General features: G+C 53.1%; 1 protein-coding gene across 1 annotated transcript in view; it reads left to right on the plus strand.

The window, feature by feature from the left end:
- The window catches only part of DNAH8 (dynein axonemal heavy chain 8), a 1267128-nt gene that overhangs the window by 572928 nt on the left and 672100 nt on the right, over nt 1-22100 (plus strand). The window contains 1 exon segment of the mRNA XM_030199255.1: nt 14736-14971. Within this exon segment, the coding sequence (XP_030055115.1) occupies nt 14736-14971 (236 nt within the window).

A 22100-nucleotide genomic window follows, 5' to 3' on the forward strand; every position in this document is an offset into this window, starting at 1 on the left:
GAGTTCTCCCAACGGTCCTTAGGAGATTCCTTGGAGGAGACGGATTCCCACTCAGATGGAGCGGATGACCCCTCTGCAGCACGGATCTTTCGCTCAGAGGATTTGCCCAACCTGTTAATGCAGGCCATGAGCATTTTAAAGATTTCCTCTCCGGAGGACGTCTCTCCCTCAGCCCCTGTTGGCTCCGCCATTATGCTGGGGACGAAGCGCCCGCCTAGAACCTTCCACGTGAATGTTGCCATGCACACCTTAATTTCGGCTCAATGGGATGTCCCGGAAGCGAGCCTCAAAGTGGCTAGGGCTATGTCCCGCCTCTATCCTTTGCCTGAAAGTGAACGTGAGGCCTTTCTTTGGCCTACCGTGGATTCTTTAATCACTGCGGTGACTAAGAAAACGGCGTTGCCGGTGGAAGGTGGCACGGCCCTAAAGGACGCCCAAGACAGAAGATTGGAGGCGGCCTTAAGGTCGTCCTTCGAGGCGGCTGCCTTAAGTTTGCAGGCCTCAGTTTGCGGCTCCTATGTGGCCAGGGCGTGCCTGAAGATTGTGCAGCGGGCTTCCCCCTCGGATCCTTCCTTGAGGGCTGATTGGCCGGCCATGGAATCGGGCTTGGCTTATTTGGCAGACTTACTGTATGATGTCTTGAGAGCCTCGGCTAAAGGTATGGCTCAGACAGTCTCTGCGCGGCGGTGGCTTTGGCTGAAACATTGGTCTGCTGACCACGCCTCTAAGTCCCGCCTGGCTAAGTTGCCTTTTAAAGGCAAGCTGCTCTTTGGGGTCGAGCTGGACAAAATCGTGACCGATCTCGGCACGTCTAAGGGCAAGAGGTTACCAGAGGTCAGGGCTTGGGCCAGTGCTCGCCCCGGTATCTCCAGAGGACGGTTTCAGGAAGCCCGTCGGTTCCGCCCGGGCAAGTCGGGCTCCTCTGCCCCCTCTTCCTTCAAGAGGAACTTCTCCCCCAAGCAGCATTCCTTTCGCAGAGACCGCCGTCCCGGAGGTGCGCCCTCCGGTCCTCCCCCAGGGTCTCGTACCCAATGACGGGGTCCTGGTCCATGGCCCAGTGCAGATTGGAGGACGCCTGTCCTCGTTTCTGGGCGAGTGGACCAGGGTAACTTCAGACGCTTGGGTGCTGGAAGTCATCAGAGACGGCTACAAGCTAGAGTTCTGCCGACCCTTAAGAGACGGGTTTGTACTCTCTCCCTGCAAGTCTCCGGTCAAAGCTGTGGCAGTGCAGCAGACCTTGGACAATCTGATCCGCTTGGGTGCGGTCATTCCGGTGCCAGAAAATCAGCTTGGCAAGGGACGTTACTCCATTTACTTTGTGGTACCAAAGTAAGGAGGTTCTGTACGGCCTATCCTCGACCTCAAAGGGGTCAATCGGGCCTTGAAAGTTCGGCACTTTCGCATGGAGACTCTCCGCTCTGTTATAGCGGCAGTGAAGGCAGGGGAGTTCCTGGCATCCTTGGACATCAAGGAAGCGTACTTGCATATTCCCATCTGGCCTCCTCATCAACGCTTTCTGCGTTTTGCAGTCCTGGGCCGACACTTCCAGTTCAGAGCCCTCCCGTTCGGGTTGGCTACTGCTCCGCGGACCTTCTCCAAAGTAATGGTGGTCATCGCGGCCTTCCTGAGAAAGGAAGGAGTACAAGTCCATCCTTATCTGGACGACTGGTTGATCCGAGCCCCCTCTTATGCAGAGTGCGGCAAAGCTGTGGACCGGGTGATTGCTCTTTTGAGCTTCCTGGGGTGGATCATCAACTGGGAGAAGAGCCAGCTGCGCCCGACTCAGTCCCTGGAGTATCTGGGGGTTCGATTCGACACCCAATTAGGCAGAGTGTTCCTGCCGGACAATCGGATTGTCAAACTTCAGGCTCAGGTGGACCAGTTCCTAGTAGCCTCTCCGCTCCGGGCTTGGGACTATGTGCAGCTGTTGGGCTCTATGACGGCCACGATGGAAGTAGTGCCCTGGGCCAGGGCTCATATGAGACCACTACAACACTCTCTGCTGCAGCGCTGGATTCCGGTGTCGGAGGATTATGCTGTGCGCCTTCCCTTGGACCCAGCAGTGCGCAAGGCGCTGAGCTGGTGGCTGCAGACAGACAAGTTGTCTGCAGGGATGCCTCTTGTGACCCCGGAGTGAATTGTCATCACGACGGACGCCTCTTTGACGGGCTGGGGAGCCCACTGCTTGGGAAGGACAGCGCAGGGGCTCTGGTCTCCTGCAGAGGCAAAGTGGTTTATCAACCTCCTGGAACTCAGAGCCATTCGGTTGGCGCTTTTGGAGTTCCTCCCGGTACTGGCGTTGAAGCCAGTGCGGGTCCTGTCGGACAATGCCACGGCTGTGGCCTATGTCAACCGCCAGGGAGGTACCAAGAGCGCCCCTCTAGCCAAGGAGGCCATGAATCTATGCCAGTGGGCGGAAGCGAACCTGGAACAGCTGTCAGCGGCCCACATTGCCGGAGTCATGAATGTCAAGGCGGACTTTCTCAGTCGCCATACCTTGGATCCCGGAGAGTGGCGGCTATCTGCTCAGGCGTTCTTGGACATCACGAAGCGCTGGGGCCAGCCGAGCCTAGATCTGATGGCGTCATCGGCCAATTGCCAAGTGCCGCGCTTTTTCAGCAGAGGACGGGACCCTCGATCCCTGGGAGTAGATGCTCTTCTCCAACAGTGGCCGACACAGGAGCTTCTCTATGTGTTCCCGCCCTGGCCCATGTTGGGCAGGGTGCTAGACCGGGTGGCAAAGCATCCGGGCCGGATAATCCTGGTGGGTCCGGACTGGCCCAGACGTCCCTGGTATGCGGACTTGATCAGGCTCTCAGTGGACGATCCTCTGTGGCTGCCAGTGGAGCAGGGCCTGTTGCATCAGGGTCCCATGGTGATGGAGGATCCCTCCCCCTTTGGTCTTACGGCCTGGCTATTGAGCAGCAGCGTCTGAGAAAGAAGGGCTTCTCAGACAAGGTCATCGCCACTATGCTAAGAGCGAGGAAGCGCTCTACTTCTACTGCTTACGCCAGGGTTTGGCGTACCTTTGCAGCATGGTGTGAAGCAGGCTCACTTTCTCCCTTCACTGCTCCAATTTCTTCAGTGTTGACGTTCCTGCAAGAAGGTCTGGAGAAAGGCCTGTTGCTCAATTCCCTTAAAGTCCAGGTAGCGGCTCTGGCTTGCTTCAGGGGCCGCCTGAAGGGTGCTTCCCTGGCTTCGCAGCCAGATGTGGTGCGCTTTCTCAAGGGAGTTAATCACCTGCGCCCTCCTCTGCACTCAGTGGTGCCTGCGTGGAATCTCAACCTGGTGCTAAGAGCCTTGCAGAAGCCGCCTTTTGAACCCTTGTCAAGGGCATTTCTGAAAGACCTGACGTTGAAAGCAGTCTTTTTGGTGGCTATCACTTCAGCCAGAAGAGTTTCCGAGCTCCAGGCACTCTCATGTTGAGAGCCCTTTCTGCAGTTCACTGAGGCAGGAGTGTCTATTCGCACAGTGCCTTCCTTCCTGCCCAAGGTTGTTTCTCGCTTCCATGTGAATCAGCAGCTCTGTCTCCCTTCCTTTCGTAGGGAGGACTACCCAGAGGAATACTCTGCTCTCAAATATCTGGATGTGAGACGAGTCATCATCAGATACTTGGAAGTGACCAATGATTTCCGGAAGTCGGATCATCTGTTTGTCCTGTTTGCAGGTCCTCGTAAGGGTCTGCAGGCTGCTAAGCCTACAGTGGCAAGATGGGTCAAGGAAGCCATTGCAGCGGCTTATGTGGCCGCGGGGAAGGTGCCGCCTATCCAGCTGAAGGCTCACTCCACTAGAGCTCAGGCGGCCTCGATGGCAGAGGCCGGGTCCGTCTCCTTGGAGGAGATTTGCAAGGCGGCAACTTGGGCATCGGCCCATACCTTCTCCAGGCATTACCGCTTGACTGTGGCTGCTCGGGCGGAGGCCCGGTTTGGAGCTTCAGTGTTGCGGTCAGGGATTTCTATGTCCCGCCCTGGGTGAGTACTGCTTCGGTACATCCCACCAGTCTATGGATTGATCAGCATGATGATATGGAAGGTAAAATTATGTATCATACCTGATAATTTTCTTTCCATTAATCATAGCTGATCAATCCATAGCCCCTCCCAGATATCTGTATTGTTTATATTCTGGTTGCATTTCAGGTTCAAGTTTAGTCTTCAGTTCCTGTTCAGGAGGACTTCGTGTTCAAGTTTTTCAATGGATTCTTCAAGAGTTGAGACGAATTTGTGTTACAGTGAGCTGCTGCATTCCTCTCCCCTCCGTTTTACGGGGCTGGATTGAGACTTAAATTCTGCCGGCGCTCCCTCCCGCTTCGTGCGGCAGTAGGGCAGCTTTGTACCCCTCCCGCTTCGGCGGTGTTAGGGTCAGTCAGCTCCTCCCGCGGTTGCGGTTGCAGGATAAGCCAGATCCCCCCCGCATCGGCGGGTGTGGTGTCCCTCCCCCGCTCCGCGGGGATGAGCTGGACGGATTCCCCTCCCCCACTTGTGTGGGGATGAGCTGGGTTAATTCCCCTCCCCCATTTCGGCGGTGGTGAGCTGGGCAGAGTGTCCCTTTGTGGGTGTAATTCTCTAAGTGCTGAGTCCTGCGGATGGAGCTTGGATATCGACATACTGAGGAGTTTCCGGCAGCACATGACCACATATAGGGAGGCAAAAGGATTGCTCTCTATCTCCACCTGCTGGTAGATGGACACAACCCACCAGTCTATGGATTGATCAGCTATGATTAATGGAAAGAAAATTATCAGGTATGATACATAATTTTACCTTTTGAAAGATAGGAAATGGCTCTAATATATTGTTCTTAGTGTTTCTCTGAAGCAACAGAGGTAGAGAAGCATGGCTGGGATGAGTAAGTAGAACCCTCTATTCTCTCTTCTTTGATGTGGTCCCGACTCCTGATCTGTGAGAGGATGGCCTGGCAGAGTTTAATACCTAAGTAGTGGGCAGGCTGTTGGACTTTACTATCAAATGTTTGTTTTGTAATCGGACTCCTTGGGACTTTGGCTGTTCACTGATCACCTCCACCTATTATGGCTGCAGAGCTGGACTGTGAGGATGCACTGCAGATTGTTCGGGCCTCTGAACTGCTAGCATAGTCGTTATTCTCCGAGGACAAGCAGGCTGCTTGTTCTCACTGATGGGTGACGTCCACGGCAGCCCCTCCTATCGGAACACTTTCTAGCAAAGTCCTTTGCTAGTCCTCGCGCGCCGATGCGCACCGCGCATGCGCGGCCGTCTTCCCGCCCGAACCGGCTCGTGCCGGCCAGTCTTCTTTTGTCCGCGCTCGGTACGGTCGTGTTTCGCCGTTCGCGCCCCAAAGTTGACCTCGTGCGTCGTTTTCGACTTCGTTCTTAAAAAAAAAAAAAGAGGTGTCGGAAGGAGACCTTTATGGTTTTCTCCCTTCCCGTACTTCCAGTCTTTGCCCCGGTAAGTTTTCTTTCATCGTCGGGGTAGGCCCTCTTTAGGCCTCGGTCGAAGTTTTTCTTCCCCCTATTTTTGCGGTGCCATTTTCGCCATTTCAAGTTTTGATCTCGCCGGCGCGATTTTTCCGCCCATGACATCGAAGTCTTCCAGCTGCTTCAAGAAGTGCACCCAGTGCATCCGGGTAATCTCGCTCACTGACAGGCACGCGTCGTGTCTTCAGTGTCTGGGGGCTGGGCACCGCCCGCAGGCCTGTAGTCTGTGTTCCCTTTTACAAAAGCGGACTCAGGTAGCGAGATTAGCCCAGTGGAACGTTTTGTTCTCGGGCTCTTCGTCGGCATCGGCACCGGGAGTATCGACTGCTTCGACGGCGGCGGCGGCTGGACCTTCATCTTCGCCCCCGATTGCATCGAGTGCATCGAGGCATCGGCCCTCTGCATCGGGGCGATATCAGAAGGCTGCGTCGGCATCGGTGGTATCGAGACCTCCTCGTCTGCTGATGTCGTCGGACGATGGTGCTTCGTCTGGAGTGCAGGTGAGGGCTGTCCATTCCCCTGCTGGTGGCGGTGAGCCTTCGGGTGGGTCTCCCCCTACCCTGAGGGCTCCTGCGGTACAGCCCCCCCGAGACCGACCTCCTTCGGCCTCGGCCCTGAGGAAGAGACGGCTGGATTCTACGTCCTCCTCGTCGGTGCCGGGAAGCCCCTCTGCATCGGGGTGATATCGGAAGGCTGCGTCGGCATCGGTGGTATCGAGACCTCCTCGTCTGCTGATGTCGTCGGACGATGGTGCTTCGTCTGGAGTGCAGGTGAGGGCTGTCCATTCCCCTGCTGGTGGCGGTGAGCCTTCGGGTGGGTCTCCCCCTACCCTGAGGGCTCCTGCGGTACAGCCCCCCCGAGACCGACCTCCTTCGGCCTCGGCCCCGAGGAAGAGACGGCTGGATTCTACGTCCTCCTCGTCGGTGCCGGGAAGCCCCGGTGACATGCTTCGTCCCAAGAAGTCGAAGAAGCATCGTCACCGGTCCCCTTCCCGTGTTGGCACCGAGAGCTCTGGGTCGCCGAGGGAGTCGGCACCCAGTAGGCATCGGCACCGAGAGGACCGCTCGCCCTCTGTTTAGGAGGTGTCGATGCGCTCCCCTTTGGACAGCCCGGAACAGCCTCCACGCCCGGAACAGACTCTGACATCGACGCCTGCATCGGCTTCCATGCCTTTTTTCGCAGCCACTCTGAACGAGAGTCTCCGGGCCGATCTCCCAGAGTTCCTGGGAGAGCTGTTGCGCCCTACCCCTCCGATACCGGGGGTGCTTGCGCCAGAGGTACCGTCGAGCGAGGCGCCGGCTGGCCCATTGCCCGTGGTGAGGTCTCCAGCATCGGTGCCGCGTGCAGTACCGACTGCGGTAGCCTCCCAGGAAGGCTCCCCGACTACGTCGGCGGAGGGAGCTTCGCCGGTGCGGGCGAGGGAGTCTACCTCTCGACGCTCCCACCGTGGCCGTGGTTCCACGGAGTCGAGCCGGGCACGGTTGCAGACGCAGGTCCGTGAACTTGTGTCTGACACCGATGGTGAGGCCTCGTGGGAGGAAGAAGAAGACATCAGATATTTCTCTGACGAGGAGTCTGAGGGTCTTCCTTCTGATCCCACTCCCTCTCCTGAAAGGCAGCTTTCTCCTCCCGAGAGTCTGTCTTTCGCTTCCTTTGTCTGGGAGATGTCTACGGCCATCCCCTTCCCGGTGGTTGTGGAGGACGAGCCCAGGGCTGAAATGTTTGAGCTCCTGGACTATCCTTCTCCACCTAAGGAAGCATCCACAGTACCCATGCACCATGTCCTCAAAAAGATATTGCTGGCGAACTGGACCAAGCCTCTAACTAATCCCCACATTCCCAAGAAGATCGAGTCCCAGTACCGGATCCATGGGGACCCAGAGCTGATGCGCACTCAGTTGCCTCACGACTCTGGAGTTGTGGATTTGGCCCTAAAGAAGGCCAAGAATTCTAGGGAGCATGCTTCGGCGCCCCCGGGCAAGGACTCTAGAACCTTGGACTCCTTTGGGAGGAAGGCCTACCATTCTTCTATGCTCGTGGCCAAAATTCAGTCGTACCAGCTCTACATGAGCATACACATGCGGAACAATGTGCGGCAGTTGGCGGGCTTGGTCGATAAGCTCCCCCCTGAGCAAGCCAAGCCTTTTCAGGAGGTGATCAGGCAGCTGAAGGCGTGCAGAAAATTCCTGGCCAGAGGGGTGTATGACACCTTTGATGTTGCGTCCAGGGCCGCTGCTCAAGGTGTGGTGATGCGCAGACTCTCATGGCTGCGTGCCTCCGACCTGGAGAATAGAATCCAGCAGCGGATTGCGGACTCGCCTTGCCGTGCGGATAACATTTTTGGAGAAAAAGTCGAACAGGAGGTTGAGCAGCTCCACCAGCGGGACACCGCATTCGACAAGTTCTCCCGCCGGCAGCCTTCAGCCTCTACCTCTACAGGTAGAAGATTTTTTGGGGGAAGGAAGACTGTTCCCTACTCTTCTGGCAAGCGTAGGTACAATCCTCCTTCTTGACAGCCTGCGGCCCAGGCTAAGCCCCAGCGCGCTCGCTCTCGTCAGCAGCGTGCGCCTCAGCAAGGCCCCTCGGCTCCCCAGCAAAAGCAAGGGACGAGCTTTTGACTGGCTGCAGCAGAGCATAGCCGACATCCAAGTGTCAGTGCCGGGCGACCTGCCAGTCGGGGGGAGGTTGAAAGCTTTTCACCTAAGGTGGCCTCTCATAACCTCCGACCAATGGGTTCTCCAAATAGTCCGGCAAGGATACACCCTCAATTTGGCCTCAAAACATCCAAATTGTCCACCGGGAGCTCAGTCTTACAGCTTCCAGCACAAGCAGGTACTTGCAGAGGAACTCTCCGCCCTTCTCAGCGCCAATGCGGTCGAGCCCGTGCCATCCGGACAGGAAGGGCTGGGATTCTATTCCAGGTACTTCCTTGTGGAAAAGAAAACAGGGGGGATGCGTCCCATCCTAGACCTAAGGGCCCTGAACAAATACCTGGTCAAAGAAAAGTTCAGGATGCTTTCCCTGGGCACCCTTCTTCCCATGATTCAGGAAAACGATTGGCTATGCTCTCTGGACTTGAAGGACGCCTATACACACATCCCGATACTGCCAGCTCACAGACAGTATCTGCGATTTCAGCTGGGCACACGTCACTTCCAGTACTGTGTGCTACCCTTTGGGCTCACCTCTGCGCCCAGGGTGTTCACAAAGTGCTTGGCTGTAGTAGCAGCGATACTTCGCAGGCTGGAGGTGCACGTGTTCCCATATCTTGAAGATTGGCTGGTGAAGAACACATCCGAGGCAGGAGCCCTGCAGTCCATGCAGATGACTATTCGCCTCCTGGAGCTACTGCGGTTTGTGATAAATTATCCAAAGTCCCATCTTCTCCCAGTGCAGAAACTCGAATTCATAGGAGCTCTGCTGGATTCTCGGACGGCTCGCGCTTATCTCCCAGAGACGAGAGCCAACAACTTGTTGTCCCTCGTCTCGCGGGTGCGAGCGTCCCAGCAGATCACAGCTCGGCAGATGTTGAGATTGCTGGGCCACATGGCCTCCACAGTTCATGTGACTCCCATGGCCCGCCTTCACATGAGATCTGCTCAATGGACCCTAGCTTCCCAGTGGTTTCAGGCTGCTGGGGATCTAGAAGACGTGATCCACCTGTCCACGAGTTTTCTCGAATCCCTGTATTGGTGGACGATTTGGTCCAATTTGACTCAGGGACGTCCTTTCCAAATTCCTCAGCCACAAAAAGTGCTGACCACGGATGCGTCTCTCCTGGGATGGGGAGCTCATGTCGATGGGCTTTACACCCAAGGAAGCTGGTCCCTCCAGGAATGCGATCTGCAGATCAATCTTCTGGAGTTACGAGCAATCTGGAACGCTCTGAAGGCTTTCAGAGATCGGCTGTCCCACCAAATTATCCAAATTCAGACAGACAACCAGGTTGCCATGTATTACGTCAACAAGCAGGGGGGCACCGGATCTGCCCCCTGTGTCAGGAAGCCGTCAGCATGTGGCTCTGGGCTCGCCGTCACAGCATGTTGCTCCAAGCCACATATCTGGCAGGTGTAAACAACAGCCTGGCCGACAGGTTGAGCAGGATTATGCAACCTCACGAGTGGTCGCTCAATTCCCGGGTAGTGCGACAGATCTTCCAGGTGTGGGGCACCCCCTTGGTAGATCTCTTCGCATCTCGAGCCAACCACAAATTCCCTCAGTTCTGTTCCAGGCTTCAGGCCCACGGCAGACTGGCATCGGATGCCTTCCTCCTGGACTGGGGGGAAGGTCTGCTGTATGCTTATCCTCCCATACCTCTGGTGGGGAAGACTTTGTTGAAACTCAAGCAAGACTGAGGCACCATGATTCTGATTGCTCCTTTTTGGCCGCGTCAGATCTGGTTCCTTCTTCTTCTGGAGTTGTCCTCCGAAGAACCGTGTAGATTGGAGTGTTTTCCGACCCTCATCACACAGGACGAAGAGGCGCTTCTGCATCCCAACCTCCGGTCCCTGGCTCTCACGGCCTGGATGTTGAGAGCGTAGACTTTGCCTCTTTGGGTCTGTCAGAGGGTGTCTCCCGCATCTTGCTTGCTTCCAGGAAAGATTCCACTAAGAGGAGTTACTTCTTTCTATGGAGGAGGTTTGCCGTCTGGTGTGACAGCAAGGCCCTAGATCCTCGCTCTTGTCCTACACAGACCCTGCTTGAATACCTTCTGCACTTGTCTGAGTCTGGTCTCAAGACCAACTCTGTAAGGGTTCACCTTATTGCAATCAGTGCATACCATTACCGTGTGGAAGGTAAGCCGATCTCAGGACAGTTGTTCGCTTCATGAGAGGTTTGCTTTTGTCAAAGCCCCCCGTCAAGCCTCCTACAGTGTCATGGGATCTCAATGTCGTTCTCACCCAGCTGATGAAACCTCGTTTCGAGCCACTGAATTCCTGCCATCTGAAGTACTTGACCTGGAAAGTCATTTTCTTGGTGGCAGTTACTTCAGCTCGTAGAGTCAGTGAGCTTCAGGCCCTGGTAGCCCAGGCCCCTTACACCAAATTTCATCATAGCAGAGTAGTCCTCCGCACTCACCCTAAGTTCTTGCCAAAGGTTGTGTCTGAGTTCCATCTGAACCAGTCAATTGTCTTGCCAACATTCTTTCCCCGTCCTCATTCCTGCCCTGCTGAACGTCAGCTGCACACATTGGACTGCAAGAGAGCAATTGGCCTTCTATCTGGAGCGGACATAGCCCAACAGACAGTCCGCCCAATTGTTTGTTTCTTTTGATCCCAACAGGAGGGGAGTGGCTGTGGGAAAACGCACCATATCCAATTGGCTAGCAGATTGCATTTCCTTCACTTACGCCCAGGCTGGGCTGGCTCTTGAGGGTCATGTCACGGCTCATAATGTTAGAGCCATGGCAGCGTCGGTAGCCCACTTGAAGTCAGCCACTATTGAAGAGATTTGCAAAGCTGCGACGTGGTCATCTGTCCACACATTCACATCTCATTACTGCCTGCAGCAGGATACCCGATGCGACAGTTGGTTCGGGCAGTCAGTGCTTCAGAATCTGTTCGGGGTTTAGAATCCAACTCCACCCCCCTAGGCCCATGTTTGTTCTGTTCCAGGCTGCACTCTCAGTTAGTTAGTAAATTTTTTAGGTCAATCTCAGTTATGTCCTCGCCGTTGCGAGGCCCAATTGACCATGGTTGTTGTTTTGAGTGAGCCTGGGGGCTAGGGATACCCCATCAGTGAGAACAAGCAGCCTGCTTGTCCTCGGAGAAAGCGAATGCTACATACCTGTAGAAGGTATTCTCTGAGGACAGCAGGCTGATTGTTCTCACAAACCCGCCTGCCTCCCCTTTGGAGTTGTGTCTTCCCTTCTCTTTGTCTTGCTACATATGAGACTGGCCGGCACGAGCCGGTTCGGGCGGGAAGACGGCCGCGCATGCGCGGTGCGCATCGGCGCGCGAGGACTAGCAAAGGACTTTGCTAGAAAGTGTTCCGATAGGAGGGGCTGCCGTGGACGTCACCCATCAGTGAGAACAATCAGCCTGCTGTCCTCGGAGAATACCTTCTACAGGTATGTAGCATTCGCTTTACCGCTTATGCCTTCAAATCTAGTTGAACTGTATTGCTTTGTTCTTATATGGGAAGAGAACTTGACGGGCTCTGATAAGTGGAAAATACAGGTTGTACTGCATCACACGTGATTAATCAGATGCTGTAGTGGTACAGAGCACTGCAATAAGTATTTATGTGCAGAGATGCCAAGGGTTACCTGTCCCAAAGCTGGAGATTTAAAACCAATGAGTCAGCTTTCTCTTGTGGGCCCGCAGCGTTGCTTGATTTTAAGTGCCAGTAGCTCCTTACTGCAAGCACTATTAACACAAATGGGGCACAGTTTTGCTAATTCTTTTCACAGAAGGACCATACAGGTGAAAAAAAGGAAGATAGTGAGTAAGGGGAGGGGAGGGGAGGTGAGGGGGTGACCAGGGGGAGAGGAAAATGTGACAGGGGGAGGGGCAAGGTGTGACAAGGGGCGGGTGAGGGTGTGAAAGTGGGCGGGGCAAGTGTCCTCTTTTTTGAGGACAAAAATGGTAACCCTAGGGAGGGGGCATCTTGCAGAGGACAGGGAGGTGCAGAGGTCTCAGGGCAGCCCAGCAACAGCACTGACACCTTTTAGTTAAAATGTTTAAAGTGTTTAAAATGCTCCAGCACTCTTGTAAAACAAAGAACTCAGGTGCCCATAGATGCCAGAGGTGTGCTCTGACTTTCTTTGTTGAAGTTTTAACCATAAAATGTTAAAAGTTGTGAGTTTCCTGGTTAGGGTTTAAAAAAAAACGCTTTCATACACACTCTGAAACAGTAAGAGGGTGTGGTGGGTTGAAGAGTCAGACAAAGGAGCTTACTATTGAAATTCTATGAGTGAAACTGTGGGAGGATGGGTAGTGAAACCTGTTACAAGGCTCCTGATTTGCTGTCTGAGGCCCCAGGGCAAGCTGGGAACTAGAGGATGGGCAGTGAAACCTGTTACAAGGCTCCTGATTTGCTGTCTGAGGCCCCAGAGCAAGCTGGGAACTAGAGGATGGGCAGTGTGGAAGGCAGCTAATAGGAGCCAGGATCTGCAAAAGGGCACGAATGTGGACCAATGAGGTGGCAGGAGGCAGTCTCACAGACTGGCGCGAATTTCAAGCCAATCCAGGGGACAGGAGGGGTGGAACAAAGAAAAAGATTTGGAGTCCAGAGGCAGCCTGGGAAGAAGAAAGGCAAGCCAAGACAGACAAAGGAGGCTGAAAGCATGCTCTGAGGGGAGAAGATCGGATCCAGGTAGGATTGTACAAGCTGGGACAGAGAAGGGAATGCTCAGGCAAGAAGAGGCAGCTGCTGGCTGGATGAGAAGGAGATCAAATCCAAGTAGGAGTGAGCTGCAGTGGAAGAAAAGAAAGACGAGCCCCAGATGAAGAGAGAGAACTGGTGAGTCCTGCAAAAGGGCTGGGCATTAAAGCAGACAGGATGGGGAGGAGGAAGAAGGGGACACACTGGGAAGCCGAGACGTGTTGGGAGCAGTGCAGAGCTAAATAGAGGGCAACGTGGCCAGGTCCCTGAATCCCCGGGAAGTCTACCCAGCACATCTCTCCGTATGTGTGTTTGCCTGCCCAGAGAGAAGAGAGAGCCGGCCGTGTGACTGCCTGCCCCGTAAAGAAGAGACCTATCCGGAAAGGGAAGAAGCCCCACAAAGAGAGAGAGACAGAGAGACACCCCCCCCCCTGCACTGAGTGCCCAGACTCCAAAGGAACTTTTTTTAGAGTGTCTGCCAGCGTGAGTGTCTGCCTCAGGAGGATCCAGACAGAAGCCTGCTGGTTTGAGTGCCCACACCAAGAGAGAGAGACAGAGAGACACCACCCCCCCCCCCCCCGCACTGTGTGCCCAGACTCCAAAGGAACTTTTTTTTAGAGTGTCTGCCAGCGTGAGTGCCTGCAGTTAAGAGTCTGCCTTTAAGAAATTTAGTTTAGCAGTCCATCAGTGTGAGTAGAGGGTGGGTGTATAACAAAGCAAAAGAAAAAGGGGTCACATTTTGGGAGGGTTAGATAGGAATTTCCCCTGCTTATCTTTTTATTTGACTTTAGTTAGCCCACCTGGTCCTTTGCCAAAAAAGATACTGATTGAGTTTAGCACACACACCGAGCACATAGAGTCAGGGTTTTCCTTTTTTGATTTTTTTGAGTCAGAGCAGTAGGTATCCTGGAGTTCCTGAGCCGGTGAGCTGACCTCGCCAATCGAGGAGAAGTGGATGTGGAGAAGACCAAGGTACCCAACGCAAGAGACCAGCGACGCTAGTGAAGATTTGATATACCGGTAACATTATTGTGTGCACACAAACTGAAAAATAGATATATCAGATCTGAGTACACTAATTGGAGCTGTGTACATGTTTGGGATGTTTTGTGTTATTGCAGAAGTGGGGTTGGGGTTTTGGTAACTGTAATTGTAGTTTTGAACATGCTATTGCCTTATTGGCGCGAGTTGCCAAGCGACAGCCCAGAACTCTTAATGATTTAGAGATGATCTGCAAAGAGGAGTGGACCAAAATTCCTCCTGACATGTGTGCAAACCTCATCATCAACTACAGAAGACGTCTGACCGCTGTGCTTGCCAACAAGGGTTTTGCCACCAAGTATTAGGTCTTGTTTGCCAGAGGGATTAAATACTTATTTCCCTCTGCAGAATGCAAATAAATTCATATACTTTCCACAATGTGATTTTCCGGATTTAATTTGTGATGTGCTATCTCTCACTGTTACCAATAACCTACCCTTCAATTATGGGCTGCTCATGTCTTTGTCAGTGGGCAAACTTACAAAATCAGCAAGGGATCAAATACTTATTTCCCCCACTGTAACCAACAAGTGTTTTTATTTATTTTATCATTTAATAAACCATTTAATATTTTTGTCTTGTCAAATCCCTTGGCTGCGTGGAGTTTATTTGGGAACCCTATTTGAAACTGTAACATTCATATATATTTATTTCTTTAATTATTGTAATTTACCTGCTCCACGACTAGGGGGTTTACAATATGATGGCTGAATGAACTGGCACTTAGAAGATAAATAGTCAGGTTCAAGTCTTGTGTGCATTATCTGTAGAAAATGTTAGCCTATAACAGCTTATTCTGTTTGCATAATAGTGTCTATGTGGTTTGAAAATATAAAGCTATATAGAATATATCAAATATACTTAAACAGCACAAAATATAAATAATGTAACCAAACCTTTTTATTTAATCCAGGACCCATGAAATTGGCTTTGTCTATTGAAGCCAAAGCATGGAAGTTACTGCTTTGCCAGTACTTAAATGAAAGTTATAAGAAGAAACTTACAGATATGATAGCATTTATGAATGAATATATAAACAAATTATCTCGACCTATCCGTGATTTGGATGATGTACGGTTTGCTATGGAAGCTTTGTCTAAAATACGTGAAAATGAAATACCAATGGATATGACTTTAGGCCCAATTGAAGTAAGAATTTTTTTTTTAATTACTGAATTTAACACTTTTCATAGATTAAAATAATAAAAAGTGTGGTTTGGCTGTATTAAAGCAAAGTCAGCCTCACTGGAGTGTATTTACTGAGGAATGATTCTGTTTTATCAAATTATTATTTTGAATTGTTTCTGATCTGGGCGATAGGAGCGATACATAAGTCAAATCAAATAAATAAAATTCTGTAAAACTTGTTGGATATTTGCCTTTGAATTTTGTTTTAAGAATTTAATAAAGTTAGATTTAATTTAAAATATGTACTCCAGTGACACTACTTTTGCTGTTTTGCACTTTATGGATGTGTTACTTTAAGGCAACGAATATTTCAGACAATAGTTTTCTTATTTTTACTGAAGTTTGCATATCTTCAACAAATTGAGAACATGAGTTACATGAACAGGTTCTGCTGAGAATAATTTTATAACAACCTTGTGCTGTAGAAATGGGCTTAAGTTATGCTTGTTTTATAAAGCTACCTCTGCCTAGTTCACAGTACTCATTTCTCTTGTTTTTTTTTTTTTTTCTTGTGCCACACAGATAATAGAGGCTAACCTCAAAGAAGCTGGTTAATGACCCCCCATAGTGAGACCACAGAGTTAGGCAAAGGAATAGTATAGTAGAGTCCACTGTCAAACCAGGGCTATCACACAGAGGACCTTTGGCCTGCTCAAAAACCACTTCAGGTGTCTAGACAGATCTGGGGTAGGAACTATTCTCCGAGGACAAGCAGCTGCTTGTTCTCACATGTGGGTCGACGTCCGCGTCGGCCCAGGATTTGGACGGCATTTTGCAAACAAAATATAATAAAACTTTGCCAGAGTCTTCTGGCATGTAAACCGCGCATGCGTGGATGACTTCCCGCCCATTGCATGAGCGTTCTTCTTAAGAATTTTCTTTCTCTGCATTGAAGTGGCTTTTGTTTCTGCTTCTCTTCAGGCCCAGGAAGAGTCTTCACTGTCTGTGATTTGTTCGCTAACATTTATTATTTTTTTCTTTAAAGATAAAAAAAAAAAGAAGTAGGTTCCTGTAGTTTCCTTTTAGTTTTTTCCCTACTTTAAGTTTTCTTTCTTTTTCGTCGCGGCCAGGTACTCCCCTTTTCCTTTTGTACCTTTTTCTGTATTTTAGGCACAATCATGTTTTTTTATTTTGCCAAAGCCGTTTTTCCTTCCATGTCATTGAAGACACCCAGCGGCTTCAAGCGTTGTACTCGGTGCAATCTGTGAAGAAGGGGATAAAGGAACAGAGGGGGGGGGGGTACAGAGGAGAAAATAAGGCCCAGAGGAGGGGACAACCCAGATTCTTAGCTCAGGGAGTTCCACGTGTCAGGAGAAAGCATAGATCATTTTCTCCAGAGGGCTGTAGGCAGGGTAAAAACTACGATTCCCAGCAGCCTTGAGAAAGTCTTACAACAGAAGCAAAGACTTCCTATTCCAGCAGCCCTCAGTGGAGCCCAAGGGAAAGGCAGGTAAAGGTGAAACCCAAGACACGGAGAGGAGGCCAGGAATGGAGGGGGAGCCTCTAAGCAGAGCTAATCAGGGGGAGGAGGGTCAGCTGGGGAATGGGTGGGGTGAGGAGCCCATGGAATGGAAGGGGAAAGAAAAGGAGTAAGGTGAGGCAAGAAGAGCGGATGGAGATGGCAGCTCTGGCAAGATCCACAAGTAAAAGGTTCAGACAGCAGGTAACCGCTTGGTGCGGGGTCTTGGTAAACAAGGGAAGGCAGTGGCTATCGTGGAGGAGCCAGGGTGCGACGTGGTCAAGTGCGAGGAAGCCAGGAGATAGAGCTGGCCAGAGGAGGGAGGGGACCCCTGGGAGCTCTCTGCATCTGAACTGCTGATGGGATTTCTAAACTGTTTGTTTGAACTGCCTGTTTGGAAGTGCTTGTTTTCTTTGAACTGCTTGTTTTTCTTTGTGGAACGGTTTTTGCTTTTGGGATTACTTATTTTGAATTGCATCATTGGGACTGCAGAGATTCATGTCCTCTCACCATACTACACCTGGGATTGTTCTCTCTGGTTGCAGTACTCTGTGGTGAGCCTGTTTCTCTCTAGTGTTTCTCTGTGTGTGTTGTGGCTGCCTTGTGTTCAGCTTTCTGCCAATGCTCTGGTGTTTGTCTGCGGGTAGCCTAGCTTTGTGTTCTGCCTTGTCTGTCTTATTCTGTTTCTCTAGTCCCCTCTGCTGTTACCTTCATTCTCCAAGGACAAGCAGGCTGCTTGTTCTCACGACTGGGTTGACGTCCACGGCAGCCCCCTCCGACCGGAAAAAAACTTTGCGGGAGGTCCCGCACGCAGGGCACGCCCACCATGCATGCGCGACCGTCTTCCCGCCCGTTCGCGACCATTCCCGCTCAGTTTTTTCCTTTTCCGCGCTGGAGAGAGACGTGTCTTCATCCCTCTCCTAGTCAGCCCCGGATACCGGATTGCGACGTAGCCCGCACTTTTCTTTTTGTGTTACGCGTTCGCATTTCTTTTTCTCTTCATGTAAAAAAAAAAACAATTGTAGAGAAGTTTTCCCTTGTTGTTCTTAGTCGCGGATGCAGGTGGCGAGGCAAGTTCTTCGGGACCGTCTTTTTGGAACTTGCGCCGGCCCTTCGACGTCGACCTCGACGGCATCGGTGTCGACAGCCGGGTCTTCAGTGCCGGTACCGATGTCGAAGGCGTCGGCGCCGACTATGGCATCGACCCCAGGAGCACAGGTACCTTTGGTCCGGCGACCTGCCAGTGACGGCGGTGGTGAGCGGCCATGCGGGCAGTCTGCCCCGGCCACTCCCGCTGCTCAGGGCCATCGGGACCAAACTCTGTCGGATCCGATACCTCGAGGCCGTGGGGATTCCACCTCCTCCTCGTCCCTTCCACGGAGCGCCGATGACGGACATCGAAAGAATGCCAAAAAGCACCGTCATCGGTCGCCCACGACGCACGGGACTTGCAGCTCCGGGACATTGAGAGAGGACTCGACGCCCAGGAAGCGGCAGTGCCGGGAGGAGCGTTCCCCCTCGGTCGAAGAGGTGTCGCTGTGCCGGTCGTCGGGAATTTCGGTACCGTCTCCTGGACCCGAGCAGCTTCCAGTACTGGCGCCCACACCGGCCCCCCCTGCCTTTTCCGACAGCGGGCCTAGACGAGTGCCTCCGAGCCATCCTTCCGGGGATCCTGGAAGGACTGATGCGACAGGCTCTGCCGGCACCGAGGGTGCTTGCGCCCTCGGCGCCATTGATGGAGGCGCCGGTGGGGTCTGGTCCGGTGATGCGGCCTCTGACGCCGCTTGCAGCACCGGTGTCGTCCGCCACTCAGGTGGAGTCCCCGTCGACGTCGATGGAGGGAGCTTCGTCCCCGCCGGCGCGGGAGTCCACCGTTCGACGCCATCATCGAGGACGTGGTTCCTCGCAGTCGAGACGGGCCAGGTTGCGGTCTGAGCTGAGAGAGCTCATGTCCGACACCGAGGAAGAGGCCTCGTGGGTGGAGGAGCAGGACCCCATATATTTCTCCTCAGAGGAGTCTGTGGGCCTTCCCTCCGACCCCACTCCTTCACCGGACAGGAAGCTCTCGCCTCCTGAGAGCCTCTCCTTTGCCTCTTTTGTCAGGGATATGTGTATCAGCATTCCTGTGGATGAGCCGAGGGCGGAGATGCTCGAAGTCCTGGACTATCCATCATCACCTAGAGAGTCTTCCACGGTACCATTACACAGTGTCCTTAAGGAGACACTGCTTCGGAACTGGTTGAAGCCACTATCTAATCCCACCATCTCCAAGAAAGCAGAGTCCCAATATAGAATTCACTCAGACCCAGAGTTGATGCGGCCTCAATTGCCTCATGACTCAGCGGTCGTGGACTCTGGTCTCAAGAGAGCACGGAGTTTGAGGGATACCGCCTCAGCGCCCCCTGGGCAGGAGTCTCGCACTCTGGACTCGTTTGGGAGAAAGGCCTACCAATCTTCCATGCTCGTGACCCGCATCCAATCATACCAGCTCTATACGAGCATCCACATGCGGAACAATGTGCGGCAACTGGCGGATCTGGTTGACAAGTTCTCTCCGGAGCAGTACAGGCCATTTCAGGAGGTGGTCAGGCAGCTGAAGGCGTGCAGAAAGTTCCTGTCCAGGGGTATCTATGACACCTGTGATGTGGCATCTCGAGCTGTGGCCCAAGGTATAGTGATGCACAGACTCTCCTGGCTGCGTGCCTCTGACCTGGATAACCGTACCCAGCAGCGGCTGGCGGATATCCCTTGCCAGGGGGATAACATTTTTGGGGAGAAGGTAGAGCAGTTGGTGGACCAACTACACCAGCGGGAAACCGCTCTCAACTAGCTCTCCCACCGGGCGCCTTCAGCATCCACCTCAGCAGGTGGACCTTTTTCCTGGGCCCGGCAGGCTGCACCCTACGCCTACAGCAAGCGTTGGTATACCCAGCCAGCCCGAAGGCCTCCTCAGGCACAGGGACAGTCCCAGCGCGCTCGTTCCTGTCAACAGCGTGCACCTAAGCAGCCCCCTGTGCCTCCACAGCAAAAGCAGGGGACGGGCTTTTGACTGGATCCATGGGAACATAGCCGCCATCAAAGTAGCCGTGCCGGACGGCCTGCCGGTCGGGAGGAAGTTGAAAGTTTTTCATCAAAGGTGGCCTCTTATAACCTCCGACCGGTGGGTTCTCCAAATAGTGCGGTGCGGATACACCCTGAATTTGGTCTCCACCCCACCAAATTGCCCACCGGGAGCTCAATCCTTCAGCTCCCATCACAAGCGGGTACTTGCAGAGTAACTCTCCGCCCTTCTCAGCGCCAATGCGGTCGAGCCCGTGCCACCCGGGCAGGAAGGGCAGGGACTCTATTCCAGGTACTTCCTTGTGGAAAGAAAACAGGGGGGATGCGCCCCATCCTAGACCTGAGAGGCCTGAACAAGTATCTGATGCGAGAAAAGTTCAGGATGCTTTCCTTGGGCACCCTTCTCCCCATGATTCAGAAAGACTATTGGCTTTGTTCCCTAGATTTAAAGGATGCTTATACTCACATTCCGATACTGCCAGCTCACAGACAGTATCTCCGATTCCGTCTGGGGACACGTCACTTTCAGTATTGTGTGCTGCCCTTTGGGCTCGACTCTGCACCACGGGTGTTCACAAAGTGTCTCGTGGTGGTTGCGGCGTATCTACGCAAGCTGGGGGTGCACGTGTTCCCGTATCTCGACGATTGGCTGGTGAAGAGCACCTCAGAGGCAGGAGCTCTTCTGTCCATGCTGTGCACTATTCAACTTCTGGAGCTGCTGGGGTTTGTGATAAATTACCCGAAGTCCCATCTCCAGACAGTCCAATCTCTGGAATTCATAGGAACTCTGCTGAATTCACAAGACGGCTCAGGCCTATCTTCCTGAGGCGAGAGCTTAGAATCTCCTGTCCCTCGCTTCCCAGAGCAGAGCGTCTCAGCAGATCACAGCTCGGCAGATGTTGAGACTCCTGGGCCATATGGTCTCTACAGTCCATGTGACTACCATGGCTCGTCTTTACATGAGATCTGCTCAATGGACCCTAGCTTCCCAGTGGTTTCAAGCCACCGGGAATCTAGAAGATGTCATCCGCCTCTCCACCAGTTGCCGCACTTCACTGCTCTGGTGGACCATCCGGACCAATTTGACCCTGGGACGTCCATTCCAAATTCCGCAGCCCACGAAAGTGCTGACGACGGATGCATCTCGCCTGGATTGGGGAGCTTATGTCGATGGGCTTCACACCCAGGGACTGTGGTCCCTCCAGGAACAGGATCAACCTCCTGGAGCTCCGAGCGGTCTGGAACGCACTGAAGGCCTTCAGAGATATGCTGTCCTACCAAGTTATCCAAATTCGAACAATCAGGTTGCAATGTATTACATCAACAAGCAGGGAGGCACCGGATGTTGCCCCCTGTGTCAGGAAGCCGTCGGGATGTGGCGTTGGGCCTGCCAGTTCGACATGCTTCTTCAAGCCTCATACCTGGCAGGTGTAAACAACATTCTCCGAGGACAAGCAGGCTGCTTGTTCTCACTGATGGGTGACGTCCACGGCAGCCCCTCCAATCGGAATCTTCACTAGCAAAGTCCTTTGCTAGCCCTCGCGCGCCCGCGCGCACCGCGCATGCGCGGCCGTCTTCCCGCCCGAAACCGGCTCGAGCAAGGGGCGAGCTTTTGACTGGCTCCAGCAGAGCATAGCCGACATCCAAGTGTCCGTGCCGGGCGACCTGCCAGTCGGAGGGAGGTTGAAAGTTTTTCACCAAAGGTGGCCTCTCATAACCTCCGATCAGTGGGTTCTGCAAATAGTCCGGCAGGGGTACACTCTCAATTTGGCCTCAAAACCTCCAAATTGTCCACCGGGAGCTCAGTCTTACAGCTTCCATCACAAGCAGGTACTTGCAGAGGAACTCTCCGCCCTTCTCAGCGCCAATGCGGTCGAGCCCGTGCCACCCGGGCAGGAAGGGCAGGGATTCTATTCCAGGTACTTCCTTGTGGCGAAGAAAACAGGGGGGATGCGCCCCATCCTAGACCTGAGAGGCCTGAACAAGTATCTGGTGCGAGAGAAGTTCAGGATGCTTTCCTTGGGCACCCTTCTCCCCATGATTCAGAAAGACTATTGGCTTTGTTCCCTAGATTTAAAGGATGCTTATACTCACATTCCGATACTGCCAGCTCACAGACAGTATCTCCGATTCCGTCTGGGGACACGTCACTTTCAGTATTGTGTGCTGCCCTTTGGGCTCGACTCTGCACCACGGGTGTTCACAAAGTGTCTCGTGGTGGTTGCGGCGTATCTACGCAAGCTGGGGGTGCACGTGTTCCCGTATCTCGACGATTGGCTGGTGAAGAGCACCTCAGAGGCAGGAGCTCTTCTGTCCATGCTGTGCACTATTCAACTTCTGGAGCTGCTGGGGTTTGTGATAAATTACCCGAAGTCCCATCTCCAGACAGTCCAATCTCTGGAATTCATAGGAACTCTGCTGAATTCACAAGACGGCTCAGGCCTATCTTCCTGAGGCGAGAGCTCAGAATCTCCTGTCCCTCGCTTCCCAGACCAGAGCGTCTCAGCAGATCACAGCTCGGCAGATGTTGAGACTCCTGGGCCATATGGCCTCTACAGTCCATGTGACTAC

Source organism: Microcaecilia unicolor, chromosome 3, assembly GCF_901765095.1.
Source record: "Microcaecilia unicolor chromosome 3, aMicUni1.1, whole genome shotgun sequence".
Classification (NCBI taxonomy): domain Eukaryota; kingdom Metazoa; phylum Chordata; class Amphibia; order Gymnophiona; family Siphonopidae; genus Microcaecilia; species Microcaecilia unicolor.